General features: G+C 40.1%; 1 protein-coding gene across 4 annotated transcripts in view; it reads right to left on the bottom strand.

The window, feature by feature from the left end:
- LOC138915891 (zinc finger protein 571) overlaps nt 1–14916 on the bottom strand; it is a 34930-nt gene extending 20014 nt beyond the window's left edge. For 2 of the 4 annotated variants that reach the window (XM_070224177.1, XM_070224180.1), the window contains exon 1: nt 9861–9939. Coding sequence is in view for 2 of the 4 variants with exons in the window: in XM_070224175.1 (XP_070080276.1) it covers nt 9572–9792 (221 nt within the window). In the remaining 2 variants the exon portion in view is untranslated. Of the gene's footprint in view, nt 1–9571 lie in introns of all 4 variants that reach the window. The other 2 variants (XM_070224175.1, XM_070224178.1) reach the window with 2 other exon arrangements.
- Between the last annotated feature and the right edge of the window lie 1117 nt (nt 14917–16033).

Genomic DNA, 16033 nt, shown 5'->3' with positions numbered 1-16033 from the left:
AAATAAAATCTTTAAAAAAAAAAAAGGAGAGAGATACAAGTATAAAATCAACTAAAAACCCTGTTATCTTTGGTCTTAATGGAAATATGATTATGAATTCATGATTTATGGTTTATACTTTCAAAACAAGTTTTTATTAGCTTTGTACACTGAAAAGGCCTAAAAGAAATGAGAGCCCTATGGCAATAAATACCCCTAATATCCAGACTGTGGTCTGTATACACCATGCCCCATAAGAGGAACCAGAACTCCTTAGAGAAATGGCTCATTTCCAGTCTTGCACAGGAAATGTACAAGGTGAAGTTGGGACAGCTTGTTGTTCTAGAAAGCAAATAACTATCAATTCTAATAAAATCATCTCAGAAAGACCCAGGAGCCAACTGGAAAGGGCTCCCAATGACTAGAGAGAGGGCAGTTTTAAATTAAAAAAGAATAATGAAGGGCCGGCCCCATGGCTGAGTGGTTGGGATTATGCGCTCCGCTTCAGCAGCCCAGGGTTTCGCTGGTTCAGATCCTGGGCACAGACATGGCACCGCTCATCAAGCCATGCTGAGGTGGCGTCCCACATAGCACAACCAGAAGGACCCACAACTAAAAACTATATACAACTATGTACTTGGGGGCTTTGAGGAGAAGAAGGAAAAATAAGATCTTAAAAAAAAAACGAAAAATGATTACAATTGTTTGAAACCTATCAAATGTATTTTTAAAAACCCATGAGTCACGTGTTACTCAAATAAACTCGTTCACTCACTTTCAGGACTGTTTAAGATGCTGTAGGGCACCAATTCATTTCTCTGAAAACTAATGTGTAAAGGGAAAGAATCAAATTTATTATCTTGCCCTTCCATATGAACTGAGTTTTAGGATAACCAAACAGTTGATGAAAAAAAGTTCTTACTGAACTCTAGGTAAGAAATGTAGAAGGAATTGAGAGAATTTCTTAAAATCATTATATGTGGGGCCAGCCCCGCGGCCGAGTGGTTGAGTTCACGGTCTCTGCTTTGGCGGCCTGGGGTTTCGCTAGTTCTGATCCTGGGCGTGCACATAGCACCACTCATCTGACCATGTTGAGGTACCGTCCCACATGCCACAACTAGAAGGATCCACAACTAAAACACACAACTATGTACTGGGGGGATTTGGGGTGAGAAAGCAGAAAAAAAAGATTGGCAGGAGTTGTTACCTCAGGTGCCAATCTTTAAAAAAAAAACATCTCTATATGTAACCCTTAATGAAATAGCATCAGTGATAAATGGATGTTACACCCTTCTGGTCAGTGTTTCTTAACTTTTTTTTTTTCATTATTAGCTCCCAAAGAACCTTTTTAGACACCATTTTTCATAACTGCCACCATGGACCCATGAAATTCTAATACCATGGATATACTGTATGTGTTTACATACTGTGGCCCTTGGAGGGCCATTGTAATATCTAAGAGTTTTGTCCCCCTCTCTGCCAAGAACCAAGTTTCACCCCCCTGGGGCGATATCCCTCATTCCACCATTGAGAATGTATGCTTCAGGTGAAAGAGGGAGAACTTTATAAAGGAAGGATTAAGGGGACAGCACTTGAACACTGATCAATATGGCATCACCAGAGGTAGGACACCAGACTTTAAGAGCCTCAGGATGTGATGTAATATGAAGTACACAGCACCAGCTATGAACTATTTTTGCCTGAAAATGTGATTTAGGCAAAATATAATTTGAATCTGATCAAGCCTCTAGATCTAACTATCCATTTACAGAAATATGGGGCATAGGGAAACAAATTATATGACACCACAAGGAAGCAAATAGCTAAAGAATGTACAAAAAACAAATAACCTAATTCTTTTACAAATCAATGGCACCAATTCAAATAAAACAAAAGCAAAAAAGAGGCAGGAAACTGTTATGGGTTAAAGAAACTTAAGAGGTTTAACAACTAAATGCAATGTGTGGATTTTATCTGGATCACGATTAGAACAAACCAATTGTAAAAATCTTTCTTTGAAAGAACTGGGGAAATTAGAATATGTACTGGGTATGTCATATTATGGAATTATTGTTAGTTTTTAAAGTTGAGATAACATCGTGGTGGTTATTTAAAAATATGATGGAGAAAACCACAGTAGATCATCATGGTGGAGTGCATGTGCCCGGGACTCTCTCCCCTCCAACATACAACAGAAAGGGGCAACCATACTGTAACAGAGGACATCCTAACACAACACAAAAATGTCACAGAGACATGCAGCCATACGACAGAGGGCAGAGAGGCTGGAGCCCCCCTCAGAGGAGCCAGAACAGGGTAAGAGAGAACTTGGCTCCCTCCCCTAAAGACTGCAATGTGCGACCAGGGGAGGTTCCTTGAGGGAAGCAATGGGGGAGGAGACACTCGTTCGTGGGAACATCAAGGACTCCCTAGGGCCCTTTCAGCCCAGAGGGAAGCCCTCTCCTGGGGCAAAAGCTTTCACAGGGGGTGACCTCATCAAGCCAACACCCCAGGAGACCAGTTAGCAACAGCAGAGTGAGAAAGCCTAGACTGCATGCAGGAGAAGGTGCCCCACCCTCCACTTGGCCAACGCCCGCTCCACGGCCTGGGATCTTGGCTGAAGGCAGAGGGCTCAGAATATGTGGCTCTCGACCCCAAACCCAGTGGCAATAGGTGGTAACTGCAACCAAATAATATCAGAATGCAGAATGCATAAGATCCGACGCACCTCCTCTAGCAATATCAGACACTACATCAAATCTCCAGAACAGAGGGAAAACGACAAGTACCCAGAATTCAGTCCTGAGGACACAGAAATATGTAATCTAAATGACAATGAATTCAAAACAGCTATCATCAAAAAACTCTATGAGGTAAAAGAGCATGTAGAGAAACAATTCAACAAGTACAGAAGCTCCTTCACAAAAAAGATTGAAACTATAAAGAAGAATCAATCAGAAATATTAGAGATGAAAGACACAATGGAAGAGAGAGAACAAAATATGGATTCCCTGAATGCTCGAGTGGACATCATAGAGGAGCATATTAGCATAATCAAAGACAGACATGTTGAAATGCTCCAGACAGAGGAGGAGAGAGAAGTAAGACTAAGAAGAAATGAAGAAAGTCTCCAAGAAATATCCGACTCAAAATAAGAATTATAGGTATTCAAGAAGGAGAATGGAGCAGAAAGTGTGTTCAAAGAAATAATAGCAGAGAACTTCCCAAACCCAAGGAAAAAGAGGGAAATCTGTGTGGTGGAAGCTTTCAGATCTCCTAGATTTGTCAATGTAATAGACCTACTGCAAGGCATATAGCAGTAAAACTGGAAAAAATGGATGACAAAGAAAGAATCCTCAGGGCAGCAAGGCAGAAGAAAATAACCTACAAAGGAACCCCTATCAGGCTTTCAGCAGATTTCTCTGCAGAAACCTTACAAGCTAGGAGAGAATGGAATGACATATCCAAACCTTTAAAAGACAAAAATCTTCAACCAAGAATACTCTATCCAGCAAAAATATCTTTCAGATATGAAGGAGAAATAAAAACTTTCACAGACAAACTAAAGTTAAGGGACTTCGTAGCCACAAGACCCTGCCCCCAAGAAATCCTCAAAGTCTCTCATACCTATAAAAAAAAGACAGAGGAGAGAAAGGGGTCACAAAACACAGAGTAAGGAGATAAATTGGTAAACAGAATCAGAATAGAATAGCATGGGCCAGCCCCGTGGCTGAGTGGTTGTGTTCACAGTCTCCGCTTCAGTAGCCCAGGGCTGCACTGATTCGGATCCTGGGCATGGACGTGGAACCACTCATCTGGCCATGCTGAGGTGGCATCCCACATGCCACAACTAGAAGACCCACAACTAAAATATGCAAATATGTACTGGTGGGATTTGGGGAGAAAAAGCAGAAAAAAAAAGAAGATGGGCAACAGTTGTTAGCTCATGTGCCAATCTTTAAAAAACAAAAAGGAATAAGATAGCAAATACTCAAGTATAGCATTAAGCTAAAGGGAAGGAAAACACCAAAAACAAAGATAATCTTGTCATTTTAACCACAAACTCACAACACAAGACGGAATAAGATATGAGAAAAACAACTTAGAGGGGAGGAAGAAAGGGACTGAATCTATTTAGACTAAGAAAATAAGAGGCCCTCAGAAAATGGACTATCTTATACATGAGATTCTGAATACAAACTTCAAGGTAGCCAATAAACTAAAAAGCAGAACAGAGATACAAAAAATAAATAAGGAAAAAACAAAGAAATACATAATTAAAAACTATACAATTCAATGGGTAGACCAAAACACACAGGACGTGAAATAAAGGAAATGCAGGAAAACCAAAAAACAAGTGATATAATGAGAGAATTAAGCCCTCCTACATCAATAATCACCCTAAATGTAAATGGGTTGAATTATCCAATAAAAAGACACAGAGTGGCAAGATGGATTAAAGAACAAGATCCAACAATTTTCTGCCTCCAGGAAACACACCTCAGCTCCAACAACAAACACAGGCTCAGAGTGAAGGGATGGAAGACAATACTCTAAGCTAATGGCAAACAAAAGAAAGCAGATGTTGCCATACTTAGATCAGACAAAGCAGACTTCCAGATAAGACAGGTAAAGAGAGACAAAGAAGAGCTGTATGTAATGATCAAAGGGACACTCCATCAAGAAGAGATAACACTTATAAATATCGATGCACCCAACACAGGAGCACCAAAGTTCATAAAGTAACTAGTAACAAACATAAAAGAAGATATTAATAATAATACTATAATAACAGGGGACCTCAACACCCCACTAACATCGATGGATAGATCATCCAGACAGAAAATCAACAAGGAAAGAGTGGAATTAAATGAAAGCCTAAACCAGTTGGACTTAATAGACTGCTCCACCCAAAAACAGCCGAATACACATTCTTCTCAAGTGCACATGAAACATTCTCAAGGACAGACCAAATGTTTGGAAACAAGGCAACCTCAATAAATTTAACAAGATTGAAATAATAACATGCATCTTTTCCAATCATAATCTTATAACGCTAGAAATTAATTACAAGAAAAAAGGTGAGAAAGGGACAAAGACGTGGAGACTAAACAACAGGCTATTGAAGAAGCAATGGATCACTGAAGAAATAAAAGGAGAAATCAAAAAACTATCTGGAGACAAATGAAAATGAAAACATAGCATACCAACTCATATGGGATGCAGCAAAAGCAGTATAAGAGGGAAATTCATCACAAAACAGGCTCACCTTAACAAATAAGAAAAATCCCAAATAAGCAATTTCAAATTACACCTAACTGAATTTAAAAAAGAACAAAGCCCAAAGTCAGCAGAAGGAGAGAAATAATAAAATTCAGAGCAGATATAAATGCTATTGAACCAAAAAAGGCAGTAGAAAGGATCAATGAAACCAAGAGCTGGTTCTTTGAGAAGATAAATAAAATTGACAAACCCCTAGCCAGACTTACAAGGAAAAAAAGAGAGAAAGCTCAAATAAACAAAATCAGAAATGAAAGAGGAGAAATAACAAGACTCCACAGAAATACAATGGATCATAAGAGAATACTACGAAAAACTATATGCCAACAAAATGGATAACCTAGAGGAAATGGATAAATTCTTAGACTCTTACAACCTCCCAAAGCTGAATCAAGAAGAAATAGAGAATCTATTACAATTACAGGGAAAGAGACTGAAACAGTAATCAAAAGCATCCCAAAGAATAAAAGCCCAGGACCAGATGGCTTTCCGGGTGAATTCTACCAAACTTTCAGAGAGCACTTAATACCTATCCTTCTCAAGCTATTCCAAAAAATTAGGGAAGATGGAACACTTCCTAACACATTCTACGAGGCCAACATCACTCTGATACCAAAGCCTGACAAGGACAACACAAAAAAGGAACACTACAGGCCAATATCGCTGATGAACATAGATGCAAAAATCCTCATAAAATTTTGGCAGACCAAATTCAGCAATACATCAAAAGGATCATACATCACGATCAAGTGGGATTCATACCAGGGACACAAGGATGGTTCAACATCTGCAAGTCAATCAACGTGATACACCACATCAACAAACTGAGGAATCAAAACCACATGATCATCTCAACAGATGCAGAGAAAGCATTTGACAAGACCCAACTGCCATTTATAAGAAAAACTCTTAACAAAATGGGGATAGAATGAAACTACCTCAACAGAATAAAGGCCATATATGACAAACCCACAGCCAACATCATACTCAATGGGCAAAAAATGAGTGCCATCCCCCTGAGAACAGCAACAAGACAAGGATGCCCACTACCACCACTCTTATTCAACATAGTACTGGTGGTTTTGGCCAGAGCAATTAGCCAAGAGAAGGAATAAAAGGAATCCAAATAGGAAATGAAGAAGTGAAACTCTGACTGTTTGCAGATGGCATGATCTTATATATAGAAAACCCCAAAGGATCCATCAGGAAACTAATAGAAATAATTAACAACTACAGTAAGTTGCAGGGTACAAAATCACCTTACAAAAATCAGTTGCTTTTCTATACTCTAATAACGAACTTACAGAAAGAGAACTCAAGAATACAATTCCATTTACAATTGCAACTAAAAGAATAAAGTCCCCAGGAATAAATTTAACCAAGGATGTGAAGGACTTATACAGTGAAAACTATAAGGCATTACTGAAAGAAACTGACAATGACATAAAGAGATGGAAAGACATGGATTGGAAGAATAAATATAGTTAAAATGTCCATACTACCCAAAGCAATCTACAGATTCAATGCAATCCCAATCAGAATCCCAATGACATTATTTAGGGAAATAGATCAAAGAATCCTAAAATTCATATGGGGCAACCAAAGACCTTGAATTGCTAAGGCAATCCTGAGAAAAAAGAACAAAGCTGGAGGTATCATAATCTCTTACTTCAAAATATACTACAAAGCCATAGTGGTCAAAACGGCATGGTACTGGTACAAAAACAGACACACAGATCAATGGAACAGAACTGAAAGCCCAGAAATAAAACCACACATTTACGGACAGCTATTCTTCGAGAAAGGTGCCAAGAACATACAAGGGAGAAAAGATAGTCTCTTCAATAAATAGTGTTGTGAAAACTGGACAGCCACATGCAAAAGAATGAAGGTAGACCATTATCTCACACCATACACAAAAATAAACTCAAAACGGATCAAAGACTTGAAGATAAGTCCTGAAACCATAAAACTCCTGGAAGATAATATAGATCGTACACTCTTTGACACTGAACTAAAAGGATCTTTTCAAATACCGTGTCTTCTCAGACAACGGAAACAAAAGAAAAAATAAACAAGTGGGAGTTCATCAGACTAAAGAGCTTCTGCAATGCAAAAGAAACCAGGATCAAAACAAAGAGACAATCCACCAACTGGGAGAAAATATTTGCAAATCATATGTCTGATAAGAGGTTAATCTCCATAATATACAAGGAACTCACACAACTGAATAATCAAAAAACAAACAACCCAATCAAAAAATGGGCAGAGGAGATGAACAGACATTTTTCCAAAGAAAACATACAGATGGCCAATAAACACATGAAAAGATGTTCAACATCACTAATCATCAGGGAAATACAAATCAAAACTACAGTAAGATACCACCTTACACCTGTTAAAATGGCTATAATCACTAAGACTGAAAATAGCAAATGTTGGAGAAGGTGTGGAGAGAAGAGAATCCTCACACACAGCTGGTGGGAATGCAAACTGGTACAACCACTGTGGAAAACAGTATGGAGATTCCTCAAAAAACTAAAAATAGAACTACCATAGGACCCAGCTATCCCACTACTGGGTATCTACCCAAGCAATTTGAAATCAACAATCCAAAGTAAGATATGCACCCCTATGTTCATTGCAGCACTGTTCACAACAGCCAAGACATGGAAACAACGCAAGTGCCCAGTGACTTCTGATTAGACAAAGAGGATGTGGTGTATATAGACAATGGAATACTACTCAGCCATAAAAAAAGACAAAATCATCCCATTTGCAACAACATGGAAGGACCTGGAGGGAATTATGCTAATTGAAATAAGACAGACTGAGAAAGGCAAACACTAGATGATTTCACTCATATGTGGAATATGAACAAACACTGGCACAAAGCAAACAGTTCAGTGGTTACCAGGGTAAGGGGGTGGGGGGGTAGGCACAGGGGCTGAACGGCAGCACTTATGTGGTGACAGTTAAAAAATAATGTACAAGGGCCAGTCCGGTGGCACAGCAGTTAAGTTCACATGTTTCGCTTTGGCAGCCCAGGGTTCACAAGCTTGCGTCCCCGGTGTGGACATGGCACCACTTGGCAAGCCATGCTGTGGAAGGCGTCCCACATACAAAGTAGAGGAAGATGGGCACGGATGTTAGCCCAGGGCCAGTCTTCCTCAGCAAAAAGAGGAGGATTGGCAGCAGATGCTAGCTCAGGGCTAATCTTCCTCAAAAAAAAAAGAAAGAATGTACAACTGAAGTCTCACAATGATGTAAACTATCATGAACTAAAAAAAAAAAATAGAAATTAAAATGATGTCCTTTTTGGTTATATATGCATACATATGGATAAAATAATATAATCTTGAAATACTATAGAAAAAAAGGACAGATATAAGGATATTTACAAATGTTTTAAACCATAGCTAGGTGTTGGGCTCATTGGGATTTGTATTATTTTCTACCCTGCTTGAAAATTTCCATAATAAAATCAAATTAAAAGTCTTCAAATTTTCTCCAGAAAGTATGGTTATCTTTCATCAAAAATCTTAGACCAGAGAAGACTGATGTGTCATTGGGTGGAAAGGACAGGCGTAGCGTAGTTGGGGAGTGGAGCGAGACCAGTGAGCCCATCCCTGGAGAGCCAGCATTTACGGGGACAGCAGTGCCTAAGGACCAGTCATTGAACGAGGTAGCAATATCTTGAAAAGGAAGAAACTTGAGGGAAGAAAGAAAACGGCAACTTATTTTAAGCACGCCTTTTAGATGCGCAATATTCTTTTCCTTTGCTCTGTGTGCCTCTGTTGGAAAACGGAGAACGGAGAAAAAATAATCATAGGATATCAAGCCTTTCTCAGAGCCGACAAAACAATTTAGGACCATGTCCCACAACAGCTTCAGGCCAGAGAGACAGAGATTAGCGTTCCCCACAGGGCTCCCATTAGAAGGGGGCATCCTAGTCTGGCGGTCTTCTCCCTCCGTGGGGCACGTGCAGGCGTAAAGCCTGATCACAGGGGCAGCTTCCAAACAGCCTCGGTCTCTGTACAGTCAAGTGAAGGAACTGCGGCAGCCCGAACCGCGCGATTCTCAACCCTGTCTCCGCTACGCAGGGGTAGAGTACACAGCGAGGAAGGGCCCAGCAGCCAAGACGGTCAGAAGGCGGCAGGGGAGCCGGCCACGCGGCCACAGCAGCGCGCGCGCGCACACACAGCCAGCGCGGCGGAACGATAACGGTAATGTCTCCCCGCTCCCGTCAGCCCGGAACCAAAGTCACGGCCCCGATTTCGCCGGCGGAGAGACGCAGCAGGTGCACACTCACGCTTCCGGTGCGGAGGAACACACATAGAGCTCCACCTCCCCGCCGCTCGACACCGAAGTGACGGTGCCAATTTTGCCAGCGGCGAAGGGCACAGCCACTCCGCAGCGGCAAGGCCGACTTCCGTGAGGAATTAATCTGGAGAAATGCAGTGCAGAGCCGGGATCCTCCGGACCCCTGTCAGCACCGAGCCCCAGCCGGGACACCGCTATTCCCAGCACCATATGGGAACTTCTTGCTGGATTCTCCAACCCAAATGCAGGTGCGGCTCCCAGTGAGGCCGTCCACTCACCTGGCCGCTGCAGACTGGATGCTTGCAGCGAGCGTAACGGAGTAAGGGTACGAAATGGCGCAGGGACGCGGTGGCCTCTGGGAAATGTAGTTTAAAAGCATGAACCGGACTGATCGAACAGAATCCCTAGACAGTGGCCACGACCTGCGCTCTGGAATTGGGCGAGCCCTGGGGCTCCCTTGCTTGAACCTTGGGTCTCACGCTACTACCGTGTAAGCTGACTTATTTCGGTTTACTCAAGTGAGTCCCCAGAGGTTCCAGAAGATCCCAAAGAGGTTACCAGAGGTTGAGTCTTGCAGTGATGCCTTCCGAGAAATGTAGTCCAGGGTTGAAAAGGCTCTGAAGGCCAGGAGGTGGGGTCCAGATTTGTTAGACAGAGCTCTGGCCCGAACGCAGTGGCCGTGACAACCTGGCTGATGCTCAAGAGAGTTCAGGAGTGTGACGCTTACTTCACGGTCGTGTGTCCGTGTCCAAGTGTCCTCTGCAGGGGAAGGGAGGACTGTGGGGAGTGTGATGTGAGTCAGATTGTGCTGGAGACTGAGAGGGATGTTAGTGGATAAGCATCTGATCCATTTGGGATTGTGTGGGAGTGTCTCAGGGACAGTGTGATTATAGCTTTAAGGGTGATGTCTGGGATTAATCAGACAGTCTGCGACTAAGTATTTTATAACTCGTAAGAAAATGCTTTTTCTTTATTTCCATGGGTATGAATTTAGAATACATTCCTGTGGAATTATAGAAGTGTTAAACGGATGCTGTGTTGAGAGTTCACCTGTAGTGGTGAATGTGGGAAAAGAAGTGTGTAGGCACAGTAATGTGAGAATGGATATGATTGTATGTAAGAGTATCTCTAAGCTGCAGTTTCCTCATCTGTGAAAGGAAGTTAACATTTGTGTAACGTTTTGAAGCACCACTGTCCAAAAAAAATTTCTGCAAAATTGGATTCGGTGTTGTATATCTGTGCTGTCCAATACCAGAGCACTGGCCACATATGGCTCTTGAGCACCTGAAACATGGCTAGTTTGACTGAGGAACTGAATTTTAAATTTTGTTTAATTTTAATAAATTTAAATTTAAACAGGTATATGTGGCTAGCTAAATTGGACAGCACAGCCTGGAGCATCAATTTGCCTGCAAAATTTGGAGGAAGAGACACTTAATTTCATCTAGCAAATAATTTGAAAGATGAGTTTTAAATTGAAACAGAGGTAAAACAATGCAAATTCAGGGCCCACCCAGCGGCACAATAGTTAAGTTCGCACATCTGCTTCTTGGTGGCCTGGGGTTCACTGGTTCCGATCCCGGGTGCAGACATGGCTCTGCTTGGCAAAAGCCATCCTGTGGTAGGCGCCCCACATATAAAGTGGAGGAAGATGGGCATGGATGTCAGCTCAGGGCCAGTCTTCCTCAGCAAAAAGAGGAGGATTGGCAGTAGTTAGCTCAGGCCTAATCTTCCTAAAAAAAAAAAAGGCAAATTCAGCCTTAGTCTTTGTTTTTTTCTTTTTAGAGGAATAATTCACATAAAGTCCACAAATACCACATTTACACCTCAGTGATATTTTACATACACAGGCAACCACCAAACACAGATCAAGATGAAGAACGTTTCCAAGATACCAGAATGTTCACTTGTGCCCCATCCTAGTCAACTCTAACTCCATCTAGAAGTGCAATTAATGTAATGATATGTGTCTGGCATGTTTTTGTCAACATTATTGTCAATTAACATATGTCAACTCTGAGATGAATCCGTGTTATTGAGTGTAGCAATAATTCCTTTAGCCATCTAGTAAATATTTTAGGTTTTGTGTGCCAAACGTTCTCTGTCACAGCTACTCAACTCTGCCACTGTAGCATGAAAGCAGCCATAGACAACATGTAAACAAATGAGTGTGGCTGTATTCCAATAAAACTTGATTTATGGACACTAAAATTTGAATTTCATGTAATTTTTATATGTCACAAAATACTATTCTTATTTTTATTTTTTTCAACCATTTAACCTGTAAAACCTTTCCTAGGTCATTGGCTATACAAAAACAGGTGACAGGTTGTATTTTGTCTGCATGCTGCAGTTTTCCAACTCATGGTACAATTTGTTCATTCTATATTGATAGACATTTGTGTGATTTCCATTTTTTTCTTATTATGCACAAATCTGCTGTGATCAATCTTAAATTATTTTTTTTGGTAGAGATAGCAATAATTTCTACTGGGAATCTAAGAGTGGAATAGCTAGATCATAAAGTAGGTTTATATTTATCTGTGGAGATACTGCCAAACCATTTTCCAAAGTTGTCGTGTCAAGGGTTCCACTTGCTCCATCTCTTCTTGAACACTTGGTGTTGTCAGTCATTTTAGTTGTTACAATACTAGTAGGAGGGTAGTGGTATCTCTGTGTGATTTTAATTTTCATTTCCCTGATGAATACTGACTTTAGCATCCTTTCACATGATGGCCATTGGGATAACCTGTATGTTGAATTGTCTGTTCAACTCATGACCATTTTATTGAAATCGGTTTGCAGGTTTTTTCTATTTATCTATAGATATTTGTATATACTGGGATATGAGGCCCTTGTAGGATGTATGTATTGTAGATAACTTTCCCAGGCTATGGTTTATCTTTTCATCTGCTAATGAAGTCTTTTGAAGAACAAATGCTCTTAATTTGAATGAAGTCCAATTTATTAATCTTTTATTTATAGTTGATGTCATTATATTTAAAAGCTTTGCCTACCATAAGGACATGAAGATGTTCTGTTTTTCTTCTAGAGGCATTATTGCTTCATCCTCCACATTTAGAGCTAGAATCCACCTCAAATTAATTCTTTTGTTTGTTTCTTTTGAGGTGAAGGTCAAGAGCTTTATTTTTTCCATGTGGTAACCAGTTGCTCCATCCAGCACTATTTATTGAATTGCAGTGGTGCCTTTGTAATAAGTCATGTGATCTTATATGTGTGGGTCTACTTCTGTACTCTATTCTGGGTCATTGGTATATTTAGCTATTCTTGCACTAATACCAAACTGTCTTTAGAGTAAGTATTGAAATATCATAGTATAAGTTTTAAACTTTATTGTTTTTGATTGTATTGGCTATTCTAGGTCCTGTGTGATTCCATATATATTTCAAGAACCAGCTGGCTGATTTACACAAAGAAATCTAGAGGGATTTAACGGGATTTTCTTTGATTCTATAAATATAGGATGAATTGATATTCTTGTCTTCCAGTTCACAAATATGGTATATCTCTCCATTTCTTTAGGTCTTCATTAATTTCTCTCAGCAATGCTTTTAAATTTTCAGTGGAGAAGTTTTATGCCTTTTTAAAAAACAGCTTTATTGGGGCCAGCCAGGTGGCACAGTGGTTAGGTTTGTGTAAGACATGTAGCTTACAGAATGAATCCCTTCACTTGCAGAGATCCCATGAGTTTAAAATAATTTGCAGCTTGCCAAAATGTCTTCCATCTGTGTCTTCAGGGGTATATCATCTAAATTTTTCTAAAGGCCTTTATTACACCCTACTTTAAATTTATCCCTGTAAAGATTATATCTTTCTGTCTCAATTATAAAACTCCAAAGGATAGCAACTACATTTTTTTTTTCCATTTTCTTTCTTTCTTTTTTTGGTGAGGAAAATTGGACCTAAGCTAACATCTGCTCCCCATCTTCCTCTTTTTGCTTGAGGAAGATGGTCCCTGAGCTAACATCTGTGCCAGTCTTCCTCTGGCTTTCATATGTGGGACACCACTGCAGCATGACTTGATAAGCAATATGTAGGTCTGTGCCCAGGATCCAAATCTGTGAACCTTGAGCTGCCGAAGCAGAGAGCATGAACTTAACCACTATGCCACCAGGCTGCCCCTAACAAGCAACATTTTTAATGCTAGTATCTCTCATACAGTAGCACAGAGTCTGGCATACTGTGAGCAATTGCTAAACGCCTGATAATTATTCAGAAATCGAACTTCCAGGAGATTATCATTAGGAAAGAGCTATAAATACATGATGGTATACACATAAGGATGTAAAAAGAATAATATATCATAAGCAAAAGTTAGAAACCTAATGCTTAATAAAAGAGTAAATAAATTATGGTCACCAATAAGGTGATATATTATGCCGTCAAAAATAATGACATGGGGGGAGCGACCAGCCCCGTGGCTAAGTGTTGGGTTCGCGTGCTCCACTTTGGCGGCCTGGGGTTTCACTGGTTCGGATCCTGGGCACCGACATGGCACCACTCATCAAGCCATGCTGAGGTGGCATCCCACAGAGCACAACCAGAAGGACCTATAACTAGAATATACAACTATGTACTGGGGGGCTTTGCGGAGAAGAAAAAAAAAAACATTGGCAACAGATGTTGGCTCTGGTGCCAATCTCAAAAAAAAAAATAATAATGACATGGAGGCTGGTCCAGTTGCATAGTGGTTGAGTTCACATGCTCTGCTTCAGTGGCCTGGGGTTCACAGGTTCGGATCCCAGCACAGACCCACATACCATTCATCAAGCTGTGGCAGCATCCCACGTATAAAATAGAGGAAGATTGGCACAGATGTTAGCTCAGGGACAATCTTTCTCACCAAGAAATAATAATAATAATAGTGATACATTCCACAGAATTGTTGAGGAACAATATTCCTGATGAATTACTGGGATAGAAGACATTTAAAAAAATGCATAACATTGGGAAGTAAGAGTCAATCAGAATTTTTTAAATGGGCTTTGTTAAACTTCCCAGATGTGAATCTCAGCTATCAGAATAACTAACCATGTGTTCTTGGACAAGTTACTTTTCTGGGGCCAGTTTCCTCATCTTACTTTAAAATGGAAATAATAATTTAGGGTTAAGTATCATAAAAATACAATATACAGGTTTTACACATATGCTATTGAAGACCCAGAGGGAGAAAAGAAAGAGAATGGGGCAGAAGAATATTTGAAAAAATTTTAGCCGAAAAAATCATAAACTAAAGCCATCAGGCCATGGTTCCAAGAAGTTCTCAAAAACCCAAGAAGAATAAATATAAAGAAAACTGTGCTGAAAATCAAAGAAAAAGGAAATTATGAAAAGAAATGAGAAGCAACAATAAGACTGAGAGGTGACTTCTCTGAAACAACAAAACTAAAGCCATTACAATTAAGTGATCTCTTCAGCATGCTGAAAGAAAATAAATGTCAAACCAGAATTCTATAGTAGGTAAAAACAGCCTTCAAAGAAGTGGAGTGGGCACTTATTCTTGAAATGAGTTTGCCTTGTCTGACTATAATTCCACAATACTGAATGTCTTGTCCCTCATATTATCCCACTCAACTTTGATTTTGACCATTGAACTCATTATACAGCAAAAGAAGTGAATCAATGGGCTAATATCCATGCATTCACTAAGTTTAGGTAAACATCTCCCAGAAACAACTGACATTGTACAATGGTGAAAAGGACTATTGAATAAGCAGTTATGTTGTCAGCTAAGAATACCCTGTGACGTCGTGATACTATCCTACAAAATATGTATTTATTCTGAACCAGAGATCAGTTCATGGTACTGTTTCTCCAATAACCTTATATATGTATATACATGTGCAGGTTCAGGAACCAAGGGTAGATGGAAGCCAGGCTAGATAGTCTCAGTGTCATCATGATTTTTGGTTCCCATCACTACAACATTGGATTACGCTAGTTTAGAGATCTTAGTATATTGATAAAATTGAAATTCTGAGTCTCCATCCCTAGCCAAAAGAATCACAATATACAAGATAAAGACCTTTGCACTTTCTATGATATAAGCAGATGCTAGCATCTGTGGAGGCTGTGCCTGAGAGCTAAAACTGTCATCATCCTGCCCCAGCAATAACGAGGCAACTCCACCCCCCAATCAGTGGGAATCTACTAAAGCTGTGTGTTTTGAACAGAACCCTGACTACCAATCTGCTCCAGGAATAACCTGCCTATATTTTCCCCCCAGCTGGTGGGAAACGTCAGATGCTGTGTGTGCATGGAGGCTGTCTACCACCCTGATCTCACAGTAGCACAGAACTTGATTGAAATGGGAATCAGAGACTCAGAAAATAAAACCCAAAATATCTAGAATAAAAGAAAACATAACAAAACCAGGGAAAATCTCAAAGTGAATGACAAAACATAATCAACAGACCCCAACAGGAAGATG

Source organism: Equus caballus, chromosome 10 (genome assembly GCF_041296265.1).
Source record: "Equus caballus isolate H_3958 breed thoroughbred chromosome 10, TB-T2T, whole genome shotgun sequence".
In the NCBI taxonomy this organism is placed as follows: domain Eukaryota; kingdom Metazoa; phylum Chordata; class Mammalia; order Perissodactyla; family Equidae; genus Equus; species Equus caballus.
Note: the sequence above shows the minus strand (reverse complement) of the source record. Positions and strands in the feature narration are given on the sequence as shown.